At 42.2% G+C, this 25,736-nt stretch overlaps 1 protein-coding gene across 4 annotated transcripts in view; it reads left to right on the plus strand.

The window, feature by feature from the left end:
- myo18ab (myosin XVIIIA b) overlaps positions 1–25,736 on the plus strand; it is a 169,469-nt gene that overhangs the window by 89,311 nt on the left and 54,422 nt on the right. For all 4 annotated transcript variants that reach the window (XM_030066613.1, XM_030066614.1, XM_030066616.1 and 1 more), the window contains 6 exons: positions 149–335; positions 3,051–3,258; positions 3,966–4,075; positions 8,321–8,386; positions 12,043–12,171; positions 24,450–24,593. In XM_030066613.1, the coding sequence (XP_029922473.1) occupies positions 149–335; positions 3,051–3,258; positions 3,966–4,075; positions 8,321–8,386; positions 12,043–12,171; positions 24,450–24,593 (844 nt within the window). The remainder of the gene's footprint in view (positions 1–148; positions 336–3,050; positions 3,259–3,965; positions 4,076–8,320; positions 8,387–12,042; positions 12,172–24,449; positions 24,594–25,736) is intronic.

The following is a 25,736-nucleotide window of genomic DNA, read 5'->3' on the forward strand; positions in this document are numbered from 1 at the left end:
ATTTTATATCCCATTACTATCTTACTCCCCCCTCTCCACTAATCTATCTACCTACCTCCTTTCACCACTACCATCATTCATCATTTCTTCTTCATATCGCTTTCTCATCTTCTCATATCTTTCTCTCCGGCTCCATCCATCACCACAGGAAGAACATCAGCGGGCTGTTCATGGGCCGGGCAGGAGGGGCCACAGTGCTTTCAGGGTCCATCGCTGGTCTGGAGGGCGGGTCCCAGCTTGCCCTGCGACGAGCCACCAGCATGAGGAAGACCTTCACTACAGGCATGGCTGCCGTCAAGAAGAAGAGCCTTTGCATTCAGATCAAGCTGCAGGTGGTAAGTGGATGGGCAAGAGCAGGGTGATGGTGGGATCATGATAAAGTGTGGTTGAGTTGGTATGGTCACGGTCTCATTTTTCATGTTCACTTACAGGACGAGGGTATTATAGTATGACAGCTGTTTTGGCCTTCATGTACCATTTACATTTTAATTTTTTCTTAAACTGTTCATTTCTAGTTTTTTTTTTTTTTTTTTTTTTTTTTTAAAGTCTACTTTGTGTCTTCATTTTGTTTGCTAAAAAGGTCACTTGGGTGCTTAATCCTATAAAGCTCGCATACAGTTTGCTTTCGACGGAGAGTGACAGTCAGATTCCCTATCCAATGTCATTATCAGAAAATTTGGGTATTGACTCATGATCTGAGCGTGGAGTTGATTAGTCCAAGTGGTACATACCAGAGCCATGGGTGTTACGTGACACAATACAGATGCAATACCTGCGTTGTCTGGTGAATTCAGAATTTCGTCTAAACTGGCATGTCATATTTTTTTGGAAGTATGAACATGACTATGGTCTTTAACATTCTTTACAACAGTGAATGTGAATTTGAGAGAGTGGAGTCACAGCCGTTGTCTGGGTGTTTGATAAGTTCATGGTCTAAGTTACAAGGAAAAGAACTTTGCAGTTTTCTGTTCATTTGCGTGCAGTTCAACTTGTTGAATGTTTACACAGAAAGTTTGACGTTATTAACTTGAGTTGTTTTTCTGTTACGGATAATTAAATCTTGAAAGTCAGTTGTTCCTGAGAAAATGGAAAACATCAGCCGTTGTGCAGTCATCCGCTACCTCGGTCTCAGGAGTTTAACACTCAACTCAGTCCCATGAGGATATGGTGGTCACTTTAGGCGAGGATGTACCTTTGTATATCAAGTAAAGAAGTGGGCTGCTTAGTTCAAATGTGGCCGGGAGATCCTGGAAAATGACCGCCCTGTCTGCAAAGGCTGGAGGGGGACCATTAGCAAGATTCATGATAACATCAGGGCAGATCAACGCGTAACTGAGCGTGACATTGCAATTGAGCTGGGTATCTTCTAGGAGCGTGTCCATTTAATCATCCACAACAAATTCCAAAGGTCCAATGTGTGAACTTGTTGGGTCCGGAATCTACTTGGACCTTATCAAAGACAGTCAGCACAACTTGTCAAGGGACAATGCTGCCATTTGTTTCAGCGGATCTTAAGTTTTTCCAGGATTTGTGATCATAGGTGCGACCTCCAACCAGAGACTAATGAACAATTGAAGTAGTTGAAAAACCCAGGTCATCCACCTCCCAGCAAGATGGTGATGTCTGCAGGCGAGGTGATGGCCACCGTTTTCTGGGATGCAGATGGAGTGCTGCTGATGGAAAAAGGAAAAAACAGGAAAAGGGTCAGACTATCACCACTGATCTCCTGAGACAGCAATGGGAGAAAATCAAGTAGATTCAGCATGGAAAACGAGCAAGAGGACAGTGCTCTGACACTCATGTCCACAGTGGCCATGGCTGTAATCCAGAAAGGTGGATTTGAACTGGTCACACACCTTCCCTATTCTCCTCATTTGGCACCCTCTGGAAAAAATAGGTTGGTGGTCGCCTGACACACTGCTTACAGATTTTAGACCATACTAGCAGTGCTGTAACTACTTAAGCTACACACTAACATTGCTATGAACAAATATTTTTTTATAAAATGATGTTACACTTAAATTTTTAAAATTGTTATCAAAATAGCCTGTCTAATTCAAGCTTGTGGGGACACTCTTCTGGGTTCTTCTGAGCCTCATGTGGCTCATGGGCTGCCAATTGAATAAGCCGGCTGTAGACCATGAACTTCTCAATGACCCCTTGTACAATGTGTAATAATTATTTAAGGTGTACAATACATGATGACATTCTGTTTCACCAGAAATACAGTTGTCATTCTGGAAAAAGTGGTAAAAAGTGTGTATGTAGCCACTGTGACCTAAAAAAGCCGTTCCGTGGATATCAGTCAACAGCAACCGGGCCTTTCCTGTTTCCCAAGTCGTTTAGATAAACTAGAGATTTAAGCATTGTAGTGCACACTGATTCACTAAAACTTATCTTTTGAATATCAACTGTGACTGTTCATTTTCAATGTTTCATTTAATTTCAAAATGTCTAATAGGTTAGGTTTTGCAGAATTTATTTAATATGATTTCAATTGTAAATGAGGATGAAACCAAGCAGGGAATCTGATTAGCTTCATTAAATGGTACATCTTTTTGTTTTTGACTCTTAAAATGTTCACACGTTCATCACAGAGGAAAAACAGCTCCTTGATACTGCTTCATTTTGGTTGGAAGAAGAGAACAGAGCAAGAGGGTAAACATACTGTATGTGGCTGTAGCACTTGGCCAGATTTTTCAGGATCCACTTTGTCTTTGGTACTGTTGTTGCAGATAAAAGTTTGGTAGATTTAACTTTTGTTACCAAATTATTTCTGCAACTGGTCGGCAGTGCTTTTTGTCAGATTTGAGTTTACCCTTAATCTCCTATGGGTTGCCGTTTATCGCATATCGTCATTGTGAAGGCAGCATTCGGCAAAACTAATGCTACACATAAGGCTGTTTTATTGATTGAATATCATAGATTGTTGTTGTCAATTCTATAACTCCATCAAGACTATATTCTATAGTCTCTGTGCCTTGTGGGAACCAATCACATCAGAAAAACAAAAACAGATGGCTGAATCACTGTATTATCTCTGTCTTTAGGATGCCCTGATTGATACGGTGCGTCGGTCCAGGGTTCACTTTGTCCACTGCCTGCTGCCCAAAGCTGAGGCAGTTGGGGGAGGAGGGGAGCCCCGCGTGGCCCACGGCGAGAGCCCTGACTCGGGCCTCATGACGCTAGATGTTAGTCTGCTCCGGGCCCAGCTCCGTGGATCTAAACTGCTGGATGCACTGCGTATCTACAGACAAGGTAACGAAATTGCTTTTAACCCCCTGATTTTTTTCCCCCTCCTTTAAAATAGAGTGTCCCCAGGGAGTGCTTTGGTATCATACAGTTGAGCAATCTGTGCCCTCAAAGAAACTTCTCTGCAGCGTGCACGCCACATTTCATTACCATATGTCAAGCCAGCCACGTACAGGTGCTCTGGAACTCATCTCAAAGCCTCTTCCCTATTTTGAAACTCTTAGGTGACCGATCTAAATGTTTTTGCGACCATGTGTATTTTTTTAAAAAAATAATGAATTAAATGCCTTGCCTGTCTTCTTGCCTTAAGGCATTTGAGTCCAGTAGTGTATTTACCTTGCATAGGTAGGACATTTAACAGAGTTCCAATAACCTTATATGTGTTCCTTAGAGGATGTGCGCTTTTAGATTTTTAAGCCCTTCATCCTGACGCAAAATTCCTATCTCACAGGTGTTATTGCCACCTCTGCCTCTCTAAAAGCTTGAGAAAACCCTGTAACCTTGACAGTTGTTGGTTCCAGCAGTACATTTCCACCTGTCAAACCCTCAAAACTTTCTTTTTGTTGCTAAGTCTTTTCAAGTGTTTTTCTCCAGAAAACACACACCGGCGGTTGACACGCTGTTAGAGATCCACAAACAGAAAAATCCCAGCTAACCGCGGTCTGATGTGTTTTTCTCCTCACCTCTCTGTTCCTCCGCCTTCCTGCCTCCAGGATACCCAGACCACATGGTGTTCTCCGAGTTTCGCCGCCGTTTTGACGTGCTGGTGCCACACCTCACCAAGAAGCATGGACGCCACTACATTGTCACTGATGAGAAGAGGGTGAGTCGTAGATGGGCTTAGACTGGCATTAGTTTGCTAATATGTTAGCTAGCAATGTGTTTTTAGTATGAGCAATTTGGTGGATTGATCACTTTGACAACCTCTGACTGTAGCTGCCTAAGGGCCCACTCACATTGGCAAGTTTGAGCCCGTATCGTGCTAAAGCCAAAATCCCCCCCTCCCCAGTCCCCGGCTGGCCTGCACTCACATTACCTAAAGCCCAAACGCGCCCAAGCACGATTGCCCCCGGTGTGCACATCATCATGTTGAAATATGACAACAGGCATGGCCCGACGTCATTATAAATCAGTATAGTTCAAATACATTCATCATGTCTTCCTTTTAATTAAAAAACGTTTTTGGTCATTTTAATCAGACATGGGATGTTTATTTACCTTGACAGTTTCGGAGGTAACTTCCTCCTTCAGAAAGGTCCAACTGACAGCCGGAGCGGCACCTGTCAGATCCGGCAGACGGGTGACCGGGTGGCCGCACACCGCGCGGTGCCGCGGCCAGTGCCGGCCGGTGCCGACGCGGTGCCGGCCAGCACCAGGTCTGCCGGATCTCCGCACACAGACTGCTGTACTTTCATTATAAACCGACTTTTGTTTATACGCGGTTGCAGCAGCACAACGGACAGTGACACAGACAACATGGTTGATTATTGATTGCGCAACGTGGCCATTCGCCGGTAATCAAGCTGCGCACATTAAACAATTCTGCAGAGGCAGGAGGAAAGTTGCATGATTTACGTCCGCGCACTGCGTGCGTGACCGTGCATGTGCTCGTGTACGCGCCCGTACCGCGCTGAAGCACACCTCCTCCAACCGTGCCAGAGCGGGGGAAGTGTACTGTATTCAAGTACGATACGGAGCGATCACACTGGTCAAAGAATCCGGATTTTAGGGGCAATCGTGCTTGGGCGCGGATCAAACTTGCCAGTGTGAGTGGCCTCTAAGACCCAAGAAAAATAAACCGTTTTTGTTCAAATCATGTATTTTCCCCCACTTTGGTATTGCTTTTCATAAAGTTACATTGTTTCAAGGAGTTGGCATCGCTTGCCAGCAAGTTAATTAGGTAGCGTTAATCGCAGAAGGGTTCAGAGACAGAAAAGCCTCATTAAAATGGTATCAGAGCTTAATATCAACCCCAATTATGGATGTAAACACTCTGAAGGCATTGTTTCTGAGACGTTTATTTCTTGTTCTTTTCTTGGCCAACAAGCTTGCTGATCTGCCACACATCAGTTGAGTTTTCCTGGTCACTCAGCCCCACAGGGAATGAATGGACTTTAAGTCATGTGTTGATTAAAGTTGGTTGGTTTTTGCACATGAGATTGTTTAAATTTGCAGAAAATATGGAAAAGTAAGGAATGAATTGGAACTTGAAGCATCCAGTTCAGGCAATACTTGGAGTGTGCCGTTTTTATTATTATTAATATAATATATTTTTTTTTTCATTGGAAACTAATGTGGTAAGCAATGGGAAACTGTGTTCTCATCAAAACTGATCACACCTGAAATAGTTTTAAATAAACTTACATTTTAACTCAATATTTTATTTTATTTAAATTGATGGATCATAGTAAAACCCACTAACAACATTTTATAACTGAAACATCTTTTTTTTTTTTTTTTTTACTTGGATACTTTGGCTAGTTGGTTTAGTTTTGTTGACAAATGTTTGATAACTTTTTTTTTTTTTTTTTTTTTTTTTTTTTTTTTTTTATTAAAGTGCAGTTGCTTTTTTTGCACTTGTAATATCCAAACAGTCATCAAGGATGACATAATAATGTTAAAAACTTCTGTCCGGTCTGGTCCTTGATGTTAAGAGTCCAGTAGTGACCAGGTCATGGCAATGTGCAATGCATGTAAAAATTCCTACCAATCAGTATGAATCACTTTGTCCACCAACATTGCATAGTTGCATATGATCACTTAATATCTTGTAATCTTCTCAAAAATTCAGTGTCTTCGTTTAAGGACTTAATATAACACCTAAAAAACATTGTTATTATGGGTTTGACTGGAAGATTTTGGTGCTGTGTGGTCTGAAAACTGTCTCGAGGGCTTTTCCTTAACAACAGAGAGAATCTGGAGAGAATTGTTGGGACTTGGCAGGAAAATAGTAACATTTATAGATATTGAATACCAGCACAAAGTATCGGCTGTTGGCTAGCTCCAGTCGTAAATACTGGTACTGGCCTTTGATCAAATATATTGGGTGAACTCTAGAGGCAAGGGATTCAGTGTTTTCTTTTTGCCTTACTGTTTGAATACAGTTCTATCCCTCTATTCCTATTCTCCTCCCTCTATCCTCTCTCTCCTGTCCTGCTCCAAGAGGCGCTCTTGTGTGTAATTAATTATGATTGTGCAGGCTGGCAGCATACGGCTACTGTACTGATTAATTACCGACAGTGGGAAGAGCTCACTTTCCTCCTCCCCTCTTTTCTCTCCTTCTCCCATCCCCCCCATCCCCTTGTCTCTCTTCACTTTTTCTCCCTTGTCTCGTTATCTTTCAAGTCCTTTTGTATAGTAGGCTGAACAGTTTAGGAACATCCCCTCAGTATATGATTAATGGCTTCTCTGCATTCTGTGCAGGCAGAATATTGCAGCTTGCGCGAAGTCGTGATTAGCTTTTATGAATGGGAGGGGGAGAGGGAGGGAAACTATCTCTGCATTAACAGCTTTGATCTATGCGCTGAAGTCTGAAGTCTTAAAGAGAAGGAGAATGAGAAAAGGTATACAATACTTTTCACTAAACACTGGACTTTTGTGAATGTAAAGGCTGCCTCAGCGGCCTGCTGAGCAAGCTGATGGCCAGCAGAAAACAGTCAGCCCGTTTATGCTTGTCATTTGAAAGTGCTGTGTAAAGGGGCCATTTAAATGAGTCGCTACTGTCACAGTGGAGATTTAACTGGATCAATTAAGTAGATCAGTTAAATGGGTCTCTTCTCTCCACCACACCAAAACACATTGGCGGTAAAGTAGCTCACAAAACTCCTTGGAGATGAGCTTAGAGAGGATAGCCCGCTCAGAAAGAACTAATGATACCCGTTCTTTGGGGAGTTGGGAAGGAAGAAGGGATGCGAAAGGGAGCAAGGAAAAGGGATGAAAGGCGGCAGTTTGAGATAGAGAAGGGCGTATAATTGGAAGAAGAATATGAAAGAATCGGTTTTCAGAGAACAAGAGAGCAACAGAAAGGGAATATTTATTTACGGAGTCTGTCTGAGAAAGCGTCCCTTTTTTGCCAGACAAAAAGCTCTGTCGTTTCTGCCGCTGACAGCCCAGTTCTGTCAGTTCCTCTTAACACAGTATGATGCTGCCATGATGCTAGTAACCAGACGCTTTACCTGCAAGGCCTGGCACTCCTGCCAAGAGATTTTCAGACAAACCAAGCAATACCCCTCAGTCACCCTGCAAAAATAGCAAAAATTTAAGAGGAAAATCCAGCAAATCACATAGTGTTCCTTTCAATGTCACGTCCCTGGCAGACACAGACCTCAGTGGAACTTAAAACATAAGCTTCCCTGACATGAACGAAAGGGCAAGATTCATATATGAGGCCGATATTGGGCATCAAAACGATGAGAAGCCGCTAGCAAGGTGTAGTGTGGATGGAGGGGCAAACACTGTTTTCTGATTTTTCCCCACTTAATTTGCACATTGCCATAGCGTCATGTAGTCCTATAGTGAAAATGGTTTTTCAAATGTGTTTTAACTGTGACAACAATAAAATTCCTGTAGTAAATACGCAATACATTTCGATTTTTAATAGTTACATAATTAAACATCCGTTTTACAGACATATCTTGGCTGCCAATCAGGCTTGATTCTTCACCTGTATAGCACAGATTTAAATACATTATAGTTTGGCACAGAATATCAGCTGCTTTCTAAATTCCAGTATCAGCCTGGAAAACCCCATATCAGTCCAGCCATGGTGAAGAAACTGTCTGCACTGTCTTCTAAAGCTTGAGTTGACTCGACAGATGAAAACTGACAGAAAAGCGACCTCTCCCCTCCGTCTGACTTGTTTTATGGTTTCAAGTCCCTTGCGGCAGAGTGGGGGAGGGGCACATGCATGTGTATGTTTGGGGGAAGGGTGTTTGTTGCCATGGCACCATGCCAGCGTCCTTTGGGCAAACGGGTCATGTGGTAAGACAGAGGTTAGACCGAGTCGGTGGAACAAACAGGTTTGTTTTTATTTATCTGTCTACTGACTGTTTGTTCTGCTGGTTTCCAGGCGGTGGAGGAACTGCTGGAGTCCCTGGAGCTGGAGAAGAGCAGCTACCACATGGGGCTGAGCAGGGTGAGTGCCCACACACACACACACACACACACACACACACACAACACATACTTTTGTTTTGCTATCCTTTCATGGGTCCCAATCCTATTCTTAAACCTAACCTAAGTCTGAATCCTAAACTACAGTTAGCCTTAAAGTTTTAAACCCAAATCCTGATCTTAATCTAGTCTCTGAATATCTAAACATGCACACACACACACACACATACACACACACACACACAACTTTTTTCAGTGTTACAAACTACAATGCAAACGGTATTTCCAAAGGGACAACAACTCAAAAGGGCAGTAGAAAGAAGATCAGAGACAATAAAGAGTTTAAAACTCCTAAGGGTAAATGCTCACCCACAGTTTCTGTTGTTTTTCTCTTTTCTCTCATCCGGTTTTAGCGTATGAAACTGAGACGAAACACTTATTAAATCAGACATTAGCTGTGCCTCTCGCTGTGTGGGCAGCTTTTCCCCATCACGCCATCCTCAGCAGCTGCGAGTTTGTGTTGCTATCAAGCCGACTCCTGGCTACCAGTCCCGATGTCTTTCTCACCCAGTGACACTTTTTCAGCTAAACAGATAATTAGAGAGCTTCTTCCATTCTACTTGCCTACTTCTCTTGCAAAGTGTGGTGAGGATGTGGAGGTAAGGGCTGTTTTTGTTCCTCCACAGTGACAAGTTTCTCTATTCTTGCCTTCAGTTGCCCTAGTGGTTTTAAAAGGGGGAGAGCTAACTTTCTTTATTTGTGCCACTGTGTGGCGGTGACCCCTGCCAAGCATCAGTCACACAAAGCCAGATTCAAACTCTTTGAGATGGAAAGCTGTGAATCACAAGCAAAAAAGGAAGGCTGATGGTTTTGTTAATTAGCTCGCTGAATGTCTTTGGAACAGAGAACAGTCAGCGCCTTGAGCCGTCAATTAGAAAAGTTTCTTGGCAGGGGGTTTAACCTTTTCCTCAGCGTCAGTGCATGTCCGTCTGCTGCGTACTTGGCCTGCAAAAATATCCAAGTTCAAATGAAGTTCAAATTCAGTGCATGCTGAAATGTACATATTACAAAGGTTAAAAATGCCCCATTACACAACATGCCAAATGGTAAACAACACACAGAGAGATCCAGCCAACCAATGTGGCATCGTGCCACACACCCACACAAATTATGCACTAGGATGGCTTGTAGCCAACCCTTATCCAGGCATTGATTTTGGGTGACTTGATGCAATGAAGTAGACCACTGTCACAACCAGTGTCAACAGCTCCATACTGTTCAGAGCATCTCATTTCCTCAACGCTATTGATTGACATTTCATTGCTCAAACAAACAGAAGCTGCCTCTTTGTATTGATTTTAAGAGAATGTGTTCTGCTTGGTCCAGATCAATGCCAGTCTTTACCCTATTTTTCCCAGCGGTGGGTTACCTGTAAAGAATCATTTTCAGCTCCTGCATCACAGTCAGTGGATGCCAATTCAACACAGCTGTCTCTCACTCTTGCAAACTTTACACATTGCCACTGAGCTTTAGGGTTGCTCAATGTGAGACTGGGTTTTCTGCACAATCCCCTCTTCTCACTCTCCCATGCTGCACATGTAGATAACTAGTATTCAGAAAGAACCCCACCCACCCCCACCCCAACATACTACACATATACACCACTGGCATTGCTCACTGGTTGCATCACTGGGTCATGATAGCTAGAAGTAAAGTAAGGCTAGAAAATCTTCTTATCCCTTTTAGTGGTAGTTAAACTATGTGATAAAAATGTGGTATTATTACACCTCCCTTCTAGTTGTCATGTAGGACAGTAGTGATGCTGCCCTCCTCTCATTGCATTACTGAGTGCTGGTTACTGGCTGGATGCTCTAAATGGTTGTCCAGTAGCAGGCACACCATGCCACCTGTTGAACAAAATGTTAGTCGTTTGGGTAGCCCACGTCTCTGTGTAAATGGTTACCATCTCCTCTGCTAGTCACTGTTAAGGTGCCACGCTCTACCAGAGAAATGGTTTTGAAGTTAACCACTAACTAGTACAAAAGGGCAGACACTTGCATCTAAAGTCTGATGCATTTGCAAATTATGGAGCGCCTGTTTTAGTGTGTATGTATGTCTCTGTACATGCAGTATGTTGGCTTGCTCTTAGGTTACGGGCCTCAGGGCTGTTGTTTAAAATCACATTGCCTCCACAGAGGTAGTTTTACCCTTGCCCTGGACTTCTCACTAACTGCTTTTTGAAGACCCATTGAGATCAGTAGTGAATCTTTGTATTGTGATGCAGCCTCAGCAGAACACTGTGCTCTGGTCTGTACAAGCCACCTCATTTTATTTGAACTGCCTGTTGGTAATAGTTTTAACTAAATGTGGGATATAATGAAGAAACAAATGAAAAAAAAAATGACAACAATGAAAGTTTGAATAGAAAGTTCCTTTTACAATTAAGTTTGGGGTGAGCTGCTGTAGCCACTTAAGCTTGCACATGGGAGTTTAATTAGGATTTTGTGAAGTTGAGCCTAACTCTGTAGCTAATGCTTGCAGCATGCTAATGCAATTAAGGCTGTGTTCAGAGGGTTTAATGAGCACTTGCATGAGAAAGTGCAAAGTTTGCAAGGCTCCTTGTTCCCCAATCTCCCCAAGAATATCAGAGAAATATTACATCTCCAGTGTAGCATTAAAATGCATTACGCACCTTCTTGATGCTTGAATGTAATAGGCACACCTGTACTTTCAGTCATTGCTCAAACCTGGTAGCAAGTGTACAGGAGCAGTGGACAGAAACAATGCAGTTACAAAACAGAAGCATGGCATTTCTCCGTTGCAAGCAATATGAGTAAACCCACTTTCCATTCTGTCTCAGTCTATGGTGAATGATACATGAATGAAACATTTTGTCAGTGACATAGCATTTTTTATGTTTGTTTGTTTGTTTTGTTTTTTGTCAGGCAAATGTATGCCCATAAAAATGATATTCTGAATGAATTCTTGGGTCAAAAATTCTAGTGCCAGGAATTACAATATATTGTTATTGTTAAATCACTTCTCAAAGCGTACTTGTACATGAAGTCCATCACAGTGATTTATCCTGCCATCAGTGGGCCAACATTGCAATAGCAGCTGCTTTTCAGATAATGCTGAAATTGATGTAGTCTGCACCAAAGTTTATACGCAGCATGACTGAGCTGCATATGTCATCATAGTTTATTGATATGCATAAACTTGACGCCTTAACAAAACATGAGGGAAGTCTCAGTTCCTAAATTCTACATGTTCAGGCAATTAAATTTGCCACTTTTCAAAATAAACTTAGTGCCAGATGGTCGCACTATAACATACAACTTTGCATTTTGGCCAGTAAGTCTTAAATCACAAGGCCAAGAATCTTTATTTTTTTCCCTTCTCAGATTCATTGGCTTCACAAAAATCATTTTGGTTTTCATTTTTCCAAAATTTTTCCGCTGTCTCACCCAGCAAGAGTCAGTCACAAAATTTTCTGCACATAATATAGATTTCTTAGAGAACGGCTATTACTCTTAATGGTTGCAAGTTTGTAGTGCTATGTGGGTGCACCAACATGCGAGGTTTGCCTAGTGCAACTTTAAGAAATAATTGCAGTTATTCTGAAAAACCTGGAGAAATTAATCCTGCCTGAAATGGTCTCAACTTCCCTCCTCGCAGGTGTTCTTCAGAGCAGGGACTCTGCCCAGGCTGGAGGAACAGCGAGACGTCCAGACCAGGAGGAACATCACTCTGTTCCAGGCTGCCTGCCGGGGTTACCTGGCCAGACAGGCCTTCAAGAAGAGGAAGGTAAGACAGCCGTGCACAGCAGGACGAGTGTGGGGGATTTCCTCCATCATTTCCTGCGGCATAGTGCCTGTTGCATCATTTGCAGTTTAATTCTAGTGCAGGTTGCAGCACTAACACAGTTTTTTATTAAGGCTGAATTACATTGATTGGCCATAATGGAAACATCCAGTATACGCTGTGTCATCAGGAAGGAAGACTGGGGTTGTATGCAAACTGTCATTAATTCATACATGGAGAAGAAATTCATCTCACTTGCTCTAGCCCACGCATCCACCTGGCTTAATTAATCCTCTGAGCAAAATTTGCCTAATTTCTTTTCAGAAATAATTTTTTTTAAATTGCTACTTTGGCCTATGATGATGCTATTTTTGTTGGTACATGTCTGAAAAACATTTTTAAAAAATAACCCCAACCCTGAAATAAAAATAGTTACAGGACAAAAGTAAAACATTTTCAAAGAAAAGTGTGGTTAAATTTTATAAGGGCTATTTTTTTAAAAACAAGAATCTGCACTTTTCGAAAAAAAAAAAAGAAAAAAAAGTGTCTAGTAGACCAAAGCTGTATTTTTAACAATGTAGGAATAAGGGGAATTTTGTTCAAATGAATAAACAAAACGTGTTAGAATAAAATCATGTTTATGGGATCATGAGTTTCAGAAGGTCACACAGAGCCTAATGCTCTTCATCCTACAGGATATATTAAATTACGACATTTAGCAGACTGTCTAAAGCAACTTATATTAAACACAGTTTGTGAGCAGGCATCAAACAAGCTGTGAATCAGTCTTCATCAGCTAGGCCTTCAATAGGATTGAATGAGTAGCACTAGTATTACTTCAGGTATTAGTAGTATTACTTCAGCCGTGATGGAGATGCCAGTGTCTTAAATTTGATGAAAACAGAGATGGGTAGACAGGAGGGTTGCCACCATGCCAGAATTTCTAATTTCAGTACGGTACCCAGGGAAATATTTCTATTCAATACCATTTTTGACCATGGGGAAAGATACAGACAACATATTAAAAGCCAGAAAAATGTATTATCAATAAAATATAAACCTTGCAGTAACACCATTTTAAAATTGTCTTAAGTAGTACAGGATAAACCCTACTGTAACTCGACAGCATTTAAATACCTAAGGCTAAATTTTTTTTATAAACTATTTGTATTTATTAATAATTGAAGTTAAGTTAATCTCTTGACTGGTGTAAAGCATTTTTCCATTTAAGACCCAACTCAACTGTTGATTATTCAGGCAGGCCTGAGGCAGCTGTCGACAGAGTAGCTGAACCAAAATGTGCTGTGATGTTAATGTTACAGCAGGAGCTTTCACCAACCTCTGGAAATCCTTTATAAAGATTAGGGTGTCAGTCCTTTGGCCTCTCTATGTTTGTTAGCCTTATATGCCAAAGAAGTGGCTCTCCTGCTGTTTTCTTTCGCAACCAAAACTGTTCACGGAGGCTTTGCAGCACTTAACATGTTTCTTTTCTTGAGAGGACACTTTGTTATCGTGAAACAGGTAAGCTGTTGAATTTTATCAAGTATCAATATTTTGGACAGCCCTGCCAGCCAATGACGTGAGCGTAAGAGGGGTCGGACATGATATGAGTAAAGTTTGGTTGGTTGAACACTAGACGGGCGCTGTAGCGGTCAGACAGGCTTTGCAGTCGTCTGTAATTGGGAGTTGAGCTCTAGATTCAAGGTGGTAGAAAGGTTTATAGCTGCTGTGGTTTGTATTTTGGCTTTCGTTTCATATGTGAGTTTGATGGATGGTATTTCCAGCTGTACAGTTGTTTCCCATAGAAAACTTGGAATGCAGTTGTTAAAGTTCTACAGTGAAATCAAAAGGGGGCAATAGTAAAAGTATTTCCACTGAGGTGAACTTGAGAAGGTAATTCTTTCTGCTTCTTTGTGGCTGCTGGAGTGTGTTTGTCATCTTGCTAGCGCCCCTCCCTAGCAGACCAGCGGTTAAGCGCTGCACTAAATCAAAGCTTCATCAGATCACGGCCTTCAGTGGTTGGCCATCAATCTGTCAGGCTCAAACAGCCCAGGATGGATGGACCGATAGCCTTCAAGTCTGCCGCTCCTCTCCGCTGGGATTCCTCCACAGCCCCAGTGCCTCCTCAATCACCACCTTATTGATCAGTGGCTGTGAGATATCATCCTCTGCCTTAAACCAGCCCCTTCCTTTGATCCATCTACCCTGCCCTTTTTCCTCCCTGATCTGTGCTGGGAATGGTCTCCAATTCTCAATCTGTTTGAGAATGAATTGCCTGGTTGTATTCCCCATCTGCTTTTTTTAAAGGATCATACCAGTGATTTTGAATGTTAAGCCCGTTTGCTACAATTTAACCACAATTTACATGACAACAAACCATTTTGCAAATAATGCAGACGTACTTAGGATTTCACAACCTATAATCAAAATCCCTCAGTTTTCAAATATGAGGTTTCGGTTGAAACCTAACAAAATCGTCACCATGAATGGAAACTAATGGCTGGATAAAAGGGTGGAAAAATTATATGGCAGTTGTACACTGCAAAAACTCAAAATCTTACAAAGAATATTTGTCTTATTTCAAGACAAAATGTCTTATTTCTAGTCAAAATATCTCTAGTCAAAATTTGCCAGTAGAACAGGTGAAAATTCACTTGAAACAAGTGAAAATTGTCTAAAAACAAGTTATTTCTTAGGTGATCATGTCTTATTTTAAGTGTAATGAGATATTTTGACTAGAAATAAGACATGTTGACTTGAAATAAGACAAATATTCTTGGTAAGATTTTGAGTTTTTGCAGTGTAAAATATGCCTGCTTACTTTAGGAACATATTAGCAGAAACATGAAGTTAATTCTTTTTTTAGAAATTAAGCTAAACATGCGAAATCACTGGTATGGTTCAGTAAATTTCAGATTTTTTTCCCCATAGAAGTCAACAGCCAACACCACTTGGTCTTTTCTTTTTTGGGGTAGGCCTGCGTCAAGTGTTTTGAAATGAAGTTTGTGGTCTTTTTCTTTAATCACCGCACCATTTTCTCCAGATTTACTCATCCTACCCTAGTTGTATGGCAGGCACAAGATGTTTTGTTCACATGCACTGCCCTACTCCTACATAACAGATTACTATTGGAGGCCTTGTTGTAAACCCAGCTCGTTTAAGAGGGCTAGAAAGACTGCATGAGTACATTTTGGTGTGTGTGCGTGTGTGTGCGTGTGTGTGAGTTTATGTGTGTTGTTCCACCAGATCAAGCATAAAGAGTGGGAGCATCACAGGCGTCCGCTGACTGAGTCCTCGAGAAGCCGGTGGGGATCTGTGGAGCTTCTGTTTGTGCAGTGTGTCTGTCTGCATCTGATTCATAGAAGTGAACACAGTTCCTTTCAGTTCACTGTAATTGGCCAAAGGCGGATGTGGCACTGGGTGGGATTAACTTTTAGTGAATATCCAACATACGCAACTGACATATCTTGACAATTACATTGTATTGGTGAAGGTATGCGCTCCAGTTGGCTCTGAGTTTGAAGATCAGCTGTGAAGAAAATTTTGTTAATCTGTCCAGGCAGAATCACGGTGGTGTATTCGTTTAGCTAACAATAAAAGTGGATGAAAACATTCACTCGACTTACTTCAGTTTTTCCATTCTCTCACTAAAATGACTCAGTGAAACCTTTACAGTTTCTGAGCTTGAAGAAAATAGGGATTTATAAGAGGAAAGTGCAAGTATTTGCTAGATCACATAACAATCTTATGGTGTCTTTTTCACAAACCTCAGTTTTTTCATGCCAGGTTGGTGTTTTCGGATTTACACACTTTTGAAAAGCTTGGTTTTCATGGGTGGAAAACACCAGGTTCATGTAGATAAAAGGTGAGAACGGAGGAAAAAAGATGCATTTTCAAATTTAACCAGCTTAGTGTGGACATGGCCTAAGATTATCACTGTGTCTCCCTCGAAAGAAGGCCTAGGTTTGAGCCTCATCTCTTTAATATGAATCTCATGTAATTAGTTACAGTTTTGAATTTGGTCCCTGTCGTTGGTGCTGTCAGCAAAAAAGTGTAAGCAATCCTGTCAGCAGCAGTTGGCATTTTTGAGGGGTTCTGGCAGGATGCGAGACTTTGCTAGAGATCCTAAAGCAAAAAGGGGAGCAGCACTTGCACTTAAGTGGCGCCTCTCGAAAGCCTTTTGTGAGTCAAAAGTCCCACTGCATAATGCACGCCTCAGTGCAGTCCTACCTCACCTCACTTTCCTCCCAAGACACAGTGGATTTATCTCGGTGTGTTTTCACTCCTGTCGCTCTTAGTGGGAAATTTTAGTGTTAAAGGTGTGAATGGGAACTGTGAATCTTCCGGGTTTGTTGTTGAGTTTACACCCACAGTGACACAATTTCAGTGAGAAACGGATGTGTGACCGTTGTTTAGTGATAAAAACAAAGTGTTGGGAGGTTTACACAAACAGAAGGACCATTATTGTGCACTGTTGTTGTTATACGCTGATGTTGTCAAGTACAGTACACCTTGAAGCAGCATAGTTTTTAATTTACCCTTAAATAACTCCTGGAATGGAGCTCTGTTGAGATGTAAAATTAAAGCCAGAATGCTAAGGATTTTACTTAAAAAAAATGTATAGACTCATTTAAAAAAAAAAAATCCCTCTCAATCATGACCTCAGAGCCACTAGCAGTGTGTGTTGGTGTGTGTGTCTGCAGAGACCCTGTCCTCTGCCTGTATTTTCTTGTTTTCCTGAGCTCGGGACTCTTCTGGGTGCCTTTGGACAGCGGGTCTGTAGCTCCCAGCCAATCACAGCACAGCGTGGTGCTAGATTGACAGCACGACCCCCAGTAGGAAGCTACGAAAATCGCAGATCCGGAAAAAAGTGGACAAACCTCGTTCTGCAACGAGCGAGAGTGAGTCTGTGGTTGAGCTTTCACCTGCTGGCGAGCACTGAGGGAGAGGAGGAGGATGAAGAGTGACGCGGTGTTGGCCTGTTTTCTGTTGAACAGGACGGTGCCAGCTGGCCAATTTTGTTCCTAGGACAGCGATGGAGTGTTTTACATTATACTCCGAGGAGACAAAAACTTGCTGCCGGCGGTTAGTTTAGCCAGTGATGGGGGACCAGCGTTGAATGTTGTGTTTACAAACCACAACCGACAAATCCTGCGTCTTCTGCCTTTCAACAGGAAATTTGTATTGCACGTAAGCTCTCTTGGTGAGTGGGTGTCTCTGAAAGCCTAAAAAAGCTCAGAAATACTCAACCTTCACCCAGCCCCCTGACTCTGCCACAACACAAAATCAATTAGTTTGTTTCTCCAACTCTATTTTGCCAGTTCTGGGGGAACCTCTCCCATTTCCTTCATGTCCTCTCTCCCTGCCTGGGGAGCAGCGTTCAAAGCACTCTGAGGTAAGAGGGAGAAGGAGGAGGGGAACAAGAAGATACAGAGAGAGAGAAAGAAGGAAAGATGGAGAAAGACAGAAACTGTGCCTCGCCATGGGGGAATAGACAAATAGAACAGATCCGCTGCCTCGTTTGAAGCCCCATAGTCTCTCTCTCTCTCTCTCTCTCTCTCTCTCTCTCTCTCCTTTCTCTATCTCTTTGACATTCATAGGGAACAGTTGAGAATGGTGGAGCGTGGGGGATTCCACTGCAAGCCAGCCAATACTGAGCCTAATTAAATCGTTGCCTAAAGACAGACTCCCCCCCACCCCACCCCCCAACTGGGAACAGGTGGGCTCGGGCAGACACTGCTGTGTGTGTGTGTGTGTGTGTGTGTGTGTGTAAACCGAGGCCTATGTGGCTGCCTGGAAGGTGACAGGTGTAAAGGAGAGGTAGAGGGCAGTGGAAGAGACATCGCTACAGTTTCCTTCTCTGCCTCTGTTTAAGGTGATTTGTCACAAGTTATTCAGTCTCAGTGTCTTACTATTCAAACACACATTCCTGCATTTGTGTGGAGCTTGTTGATGGAAAAAAAAAGGCCGAAGACAGCGAAGTGATTAGCAGACAATGGGATAAACCGAGCCATTGTTAGCAGGAGTAGTGTGCCATAAGCAACAGCATTATATGAGCATTATATGAGTTATAGCCCATATTCATGCAGTTATGTGTAGTTAACGTTACCTCCAATAAATTTTCAAATGCATGCCACGTCCACATCAACTTTTCCCTGCCTTTTATTTTAAATACATAAACATTTAATTGCCTAATCTATCTTAAATTCAAGTGTTGTCTTGACCAACAATTTTGCTGTTAAAAAAAAAAAAAAAGGACATGACAATACCGTCTGTAAGGCAGGTTTGTAAGGACAAACTCCTGGCCGACGCTTGCGTTTTGGTCACACTTGACTGCAGTAATTTAGCTATAAAACACAAACTTTTTGGACAAAATAATTAAAGCAGCATGTTTACTGTGGCGAATTACCATACTCAGGCAATTTCCAAGTCTATGGGAGAAGTTTTTCAAGTGAAGTCTGGCATTTAAAACTGCAGAGGGCAGTGGGCAAACACTCCGGAGAATTATGTTAAGGACAGACGTAGCCTTAGCACAACACAAACAACACCAAAAAAGACTGGCATTGTCCTCTACCAAACACTTGCACTTACCTCCATAACCAGCCATGCAGAGAGACTAAATCTTTGTGTTCCCCCCTTACTTAAGGGAATTCAGCTCCTTTAAAGTGCTTAAACTGTATAACACAGTTACTACACGTCTGGGGAAGTATGGAAAATGTATTTGGTAATTTCCATGGCAACTGGGCAGAAAAATCTGAAAGTGTGATGAAAATGTTACAATCCAGAGATCGGGGCCAACAAGCTAACGATAACCTTGCTGATGTTTGCCTTAATAGTTGCTGCTGGTTGCTTAGCTCTTGTGTTGTACCATATGAGATTTGTTTGATTGTACACTTTGCTAATGATTGGCAGATGACAGCTAACCTGCTATGTATCAGTCTATGAATGGAGGAATCTGTCTGCATGTCTGTCTGACGTTTGATTAGCTCAACAACAATTCATCCGATTGACCTAAGAATTGGCGGGTGTAATGCTGAGGACCCAAAGGAGAACAGAGTCAAGTTTGAAATCGATCAGGGAACGGCTGTTGAAAATCGAAGGACAGAGATACACACACAGTTCAGTGGGGGCCTTCGATTCATCACAAACGTTCACCCGATCAATTTCACCCTGGCCAGGTGTATTGCTGGGGACGCAAGGGACTGCAGTGTTGAGTGTGAAGTTGTTTGGATGAGCAGTACCAGAGGCCAATTCCAAACAGGCCTGTTTTGAACAGGCACTGCACTCGTTTTTATAAACATTCACGGTCAGATGGTTTGGACTAGAGAACAACCGATTAATCGGTAGGCCGCTAGTATCGGCTCCGATAGTACCGTATTGATCTGAATATAAGATGATATTTTTTCCATTGAAAATGCCCTGAAAAAATGCCCTCGTCTAATATTGGGGGTCTAAGCAAATACACATGTAGGCTATTGTACTTGCATATGTTCTGTGCTTGAATACAGTACACTTCCCCCGCTCTGGCGCGGTTGGAAGGGGTGTGCTCCAGCATGGTACGGGCGTACATGCACGAGCACATGCATGGTCATGGATACAACGTAAATCATGCAACTTTCCTCCTGCCTCCACAAAATCGTTTAATGCACGCAGCGCGATTACTGGCGAATGGCCGCGTCGCGCAATCAATAATCAACCATGTTGTCTGTGTCGCTGTCCATGGTGCTGCTGCAACCGCGTATAAACAAAAGTTGATTTATGGTGAAAGGTATATGTAGCAGTCTGTGTGCGCCGTGCACCTGTCAGATCCGGCAGACCTGACCGGGTGGGTGCGGGGCCGGCCGGCATCAGGCCGGCATCAGGTGGGCCGGCCGGTGTGCGCCGCCACCCGGTTGAATGTAGCAGCCAGCTGACATGCCGCTCCGGCTGTCAGTTGGACGCTTTCTGAAGTTACCTCCGAAACTGTCAAGGTAAATAAACATCCCTTAACCCTGGCCCTGAGTGCAATGCAGTCTCAGAAAGAAGATCTAAAAAATGCCCACAGACAGAGAAGGGCTTTTCGTGGTCCAAAAACTGGTTGATTCAACGAGACTGACAGGAGGGTGTGCGATTTTGTGAATGAGAAACTTAGTGAAGGACTGCCCCTTACGAGGGCTGTGATGCAGCAAAAAGCACTTGAAGTTGCCACAGAGCTCAACATACCCCGCACTGAGTTCAAAGCTAGCATGGGCTGGTGTCGCAGAATGTCCATATAAAAAGTATATTTCCAAAAAAGGGTCTTGAAAAAGAGGGGTCGTCTTAAAATCAGGGTCGTCTTATATTCAGATCAATACGGTAATTACTAATTAGTTACTATCGGCCTCAACACCATCGGCCCACCAATAGTATCGGCCGACTGATAGTATCGGCCAAACATTACTAAAACAAGCTGAGCACGCGCCGCGGTCACGGAAACACGTGGCTCTCTGCAGAGATTGTAGAGTTATGTTGGTGAAGAGCCCTCTGTACGTCAGGCTTTTCTCAGGGGGGAGGGAGTGTGACAACCTGCATTACATCACCGGTTGACCACCAGTACACACACCCCAAACTTGTCGTACGTTCGCGCCTCAATTCAAGTGTGTTTAAAATGGACTCGCTCAGTTTGGAGAAAGAAAAGAGCAGTCGGGTGCGCAGCACGGAGCATACGGTAAAAGCCGCGATAGACAAGCAGAGTTCAGGTCGTCAGATCCCTTATCCCTCTCTTGGTTCTCCATTTCAACCGCAATTTCCACCCGTTTCAGCAGTATTCTCTCGGATCGGTTCAATTCCACTCCGCCGCTGTCATTCATTGTACCAGCGAATCGCCGCATTGTGCCATCAATAATCAAGCGTGTTGTCTGTGTCGTCCGTTGTGCTGCTGCAACCGCGTAAAAACAAAAGTCGATTTATAATGGGTCACGCACGTGTGCGTGGCCATTCACTCAGGACAGGTCTGCCGGATCTGACAGGTGCACCGCGCACAGACTGCCATATATAGCAGCCAGCAGACATGCCGCTCTGGCTGTCAGTTGGACCTTTCTGAAGAAGGAGGAAGTTACCTCCGAAACTGTCAAGGTAAATAAACATCCCCTATGTCTGATTAAAAGAAACCAAAATGTCTTTTAGTTAAAAGGAAGACATGTTGAATGTTGTGATTTTGAGTTGTGAGTTAAAAAGACCTTTTTTCACCTTAAAACTCCAAATGTTATGTGTTATGTATAGAATTTGTGTGTCATTCAATATGGGATGTATTATGTTGCCATATATGTCCTTTGTGAGGATTTGGTAGACATATTTAAACTGACTTGACTGACTTAAAATCTCAAATGCCAGAAGAGAGACCTGGCTGGCACCCCAAATAAACATACAAAACTAGTCCTTAAAAAAAAAAAAAAAACCTGTCACAAACTGGCTTCAATTTTTCTGGAAGGTACACCCCAACACAAGGTATCTATGTAAATTCATTAGGTTATTACATTAAAAGTTAACTTTATATAATGTAGCTTCATTAATAAATTAGGTTTACGTTACTGGAATAATAAATGTTTTGACTCGGGTTAGGTTAACATCACTGCTTGTCCGTTCTGACTCTAACGGTACGTTAACGGCACTATCGGCCCCTCTTTTTTGATTATCGGCCAAGTAATCAACTATTGGCAAATAATCGGCCTAGATAACTACTATCGGCACTATAGGCTATCGGCCAAATCCACTATCGGTCGTTCTCTAGTTTGGACCCAACGACGCCCAGACTGTGTTTCATGCTCTGAATAACAGTTACAAAACCGGAGTATGGCAGTACTAGGCTAGATGACAACACACAAATCAGACTTTCAAGACATGGCAACCTTTGGTGCAGTACCGGCCAATTTGCCCCAATTGTGTGTTTTCAAACAGGTTGCCAGATTACTCGCTGTTTGCAGTGATTCCAGCGTGCAATACCTCTTGATACCTTTCCAGTAGGTTACCACAGTAACATTGATAGCAGTATTTGCGTAGCTGTTGTAAAGACAAACCAGATACAGTTATCAGTGTTAGTAAAAGAGAAACAAACATATCAAGTGGTTTTAAAAGGGTGGTGTGAAGATCTATACCATTTCCCCAAACCATGAAAAACATCATCTCAGAGTTGCTGGTTAATTGTTCCCCTGCTGTAGGTCTTCATGCTCTTCAAACATTAAACACTGGTGCTTTGTGGATGCAGGAAAATTTGCCTCTCATCAGGATAGATGACTGACAGTAGGATGACCACGGCACAGCAGAATGTCTTTATTTACTGGAATTTAACTTGCCCTCCATGAGTTACCGTGGGTATAAAACAGGATGAAACAGCCCACACCGTAATAGAGCAGTCAGGCCCATTCACTATGGGAAACAAGCACTGAAGCCACTAGAGTACTTTTTGTGTGTGCCAAACATACTCTCGCCCACTTGTTGAGAACAGGGTGGACTATGATTCGACTGAGTTTTGCTTCTACTCAGTAGATAATTGCCATGTTCTTTGCACAAACGTCATTTGTGCATATTAAGGTATAATACTGGGTTTTTCGCTATTCATTGATATTTCCACTGAGATAGTTGAGAGTTGCCTGTCTGTTTTTACCCTTGTGTCAAGTGCGTCAATATGGTGCATCAGCATCAGGGTTGTGCCGCTGTTCCTTATGAAACATCAGCAGGTTGAGCCATCTTTATCACCGGAGCTCCTACAATCAGTATTCTCTCCATGTCTCTGAGATTTCTTCAGCTCTTGGTAGCAGGAATAACCGTCTACCCAGCATTTTCATACTTGATGATTCAGTAGCATTTGCTTAATTATTTTAGAACCACGCCTTCTTTCAACACACCTCACACCCATTATTTACCTTCTCCCCTATTTTGCTGTTGCCTTAAGTTTAATTGGGTCAAGCTAAGCAGAAGAGTCATTATGCAGATGGTTGAGCTATTATCAGGGTATTGTCAAAGAAACTGGCATTCTTTAGCATTCTTTATCAAGGATAGACATAAGCATAAGACCCTTCCACACACACACACACACACACACACACAAACAGAAATAGCCAACAGATGATTTGTAGGCAGATTTGCAGTCAGATGGAGCTGATGAGTGTTCTCGAAATGCCCTCTTTGGTCACATTATGAAGGATTACTTCAGCTGAACTCCGGCTGTGTTCACACTTAAGCTGGGAAAATGTGAAAACATATGTTATCCCTCAGTTTTGTTTTTTTGTGTCCACACTGTGCCGGCATTTTTCCACAGTTTTCATGGTAGGTAGATTTGAAAATGCTGGTCTGGATTGTAGTGTGGATGGGGAAAACAGGGCTTTTGGAAAGTAGACTACACAGTACACTAGCATTGTGTACTGTGGATGGAAAACGTTACTTTTAAATGTTACTTTTAAATTCACCTGGTTTCTGAATGGGGCCCATTCATCCCTTCATTCTGTGAAGGTCTAATCCCAATCCCAGTCACACTCACACTTCCCCCGTTTTGTCCATCAACCCTGGTTCCTACCCCGTCTAACACTGGTGTCACTGACTGGTACAGACATTATGGACAAAACAAAGGTGCTCCCAGGTTTTTCCTGATGAATTGAATGAGTTATTAATTAGTATTGCCCTTATAAGGTCAGGGTTTAAATGATAGATTATTAGTTTTACATTTGACTTAACAGCTTCGCTATTGAAAACTATCCAGCACTCATGACATGCTTGCCAGCAAGCAGTTCTTACAAGAAGATTCTTAAAATATTTTGATTCGACCTCAGATATATGGTTTTGCAAGTACGCTTGCATGGACCATCTTGAATTAAGAGAATAAAGAATATTTTGAGCCGTAATTAATATTTTAGTTTTTTCAGCTTTCATTCAGAAGCAAAATGTGTCCTTTAAATGTGACATGAATAACTATTTTATATTGGAATAATTATTGATACTGACAGATATGATACATTTTATCACAATAATATTTTTGGCCGTATTGCCCAGCCCTGCAGAAACTTGCGATGAGTGCTTGACCGGCTTGCCAAACGCTTCTACAAGGAGATTGAACTGTAGAGAAATGTGAAATGGTCAAATGAATCTTGGCATGCGGCTGCTTTGAAAACTTGCATCAGCAGGATTAGTAACCTAGAGTGCCTCGGCTCCTGTGTAAAATAACTTCCCCAGGCTTTTCAGACATGGCAGTTCAGCAGGGACCCAATGAAAACACCACAGGCTCTCGAGACTCTTCATTGATTGTTGTTTCGTTGTTGTGTGTCCATCAGATTCAGGACTTGGCCATCCGCTGCATCCAGAAGAACATTAAGAAGAATCGCGGAGTGAAGGGCTGGCCCTGGTGGAAGCTGTTCACCACCGTCAGGCCTCTAATAGAAGTGCAGCTGACTGAGGAGCAGATCCGCGGCAAGGACGTGAGTACACACAGGTTCACAGTCACACACACACACACACACACACACACACACACACACACACGTACATCCCCTTCCATACCTTCAGTGATGTGGGGTTTTAAAAGGTAATTCTGTAGCATAGCCTACCTTAATCATAATTAATCTAATCTTATCATAATTTATTATGCAAGTACCAAAATTAACACTGCCTGTGTTGATTTTACTCATTTATTTTACATTAGTATTAGTCAAGTTTTGGTCACAAGCACTTCATATAATGGAAGCCACAGTCATTTTAGTCAGCTGAGTCAAATGACAGGACACTATTCAAAAAATCGGCACTAGCAGGATGCTTCCACATGGTAACCTTACACCACTAAGAAATGACCTGACAGTACTTTCACAATAATTTTAGTTACACACGGGTTACCAGGACTTGCTGGGTTTTTTTTTATGTTGGCATAATCCACTTTGTTGGTGTTGGTTTATGCCCAAAAAAATGTTATTTTAGTACTTGCTTTATTGCTCTATGGAAGTGAATGGATAGATAGAAATCCAGTGTTGTGGATCAGCAGCCCAGAGCAACTAATGAGGATATTTTAGCACCATGTCAACTTTACAACCCAACACTCATGTCATACACACATACAAGTGCATATTTCATACACAAAGCATCAAAATAGGCTTTACATAGCACAAATAAAAGTAAAATAAAATAATAAGAAAAAATGAGCTAAAATACGAATAAAGATAACAGAATTTGATTAGTATAATAAAGATAAAATATTTATGAAACAGATAAACAAATCATCCTCACACACCGACACCGGCAGCAGGGAAGTTATATATTAAACTAATCATAGGCTATGGAAAAGAGAAATGCTTTCAAACTGGTTTTAGGGTAACTTAGGTTTTTGGCGTTTCTTGTGTCTCCAGGTAGGGCGTTCCAGTTGAAAGCCAAAAACAAACTTTTAAAGAAAGGATTTTTTTTTCTTTGGTGTTCCTTTTGCTTATTGTATATACATAAATATACAAAAAGACAACCATTCCCACCCCACAGTGAACATCCCCTGTCACTCAGTGGTATTAAACATGCTTTACTTACAGAGGAAATGTACACAATGAAAGACCTTAGTTAATACAAGGCACATAGTAATGCAG

The sequence above is a fragment of the Myripristis murdjan genome, chromosome 13, assembly GCF_902150065.1.
Source record: "Myripristis murdjan chromosome 13, fMyrMur1.1, whole genome shotgun sequence".
NCBI lineage: Eukaryota > Metazoa > Chordata > Actinopteri > Holocentriformes > Holocentridae > Myripristis > Myripristis murdjan.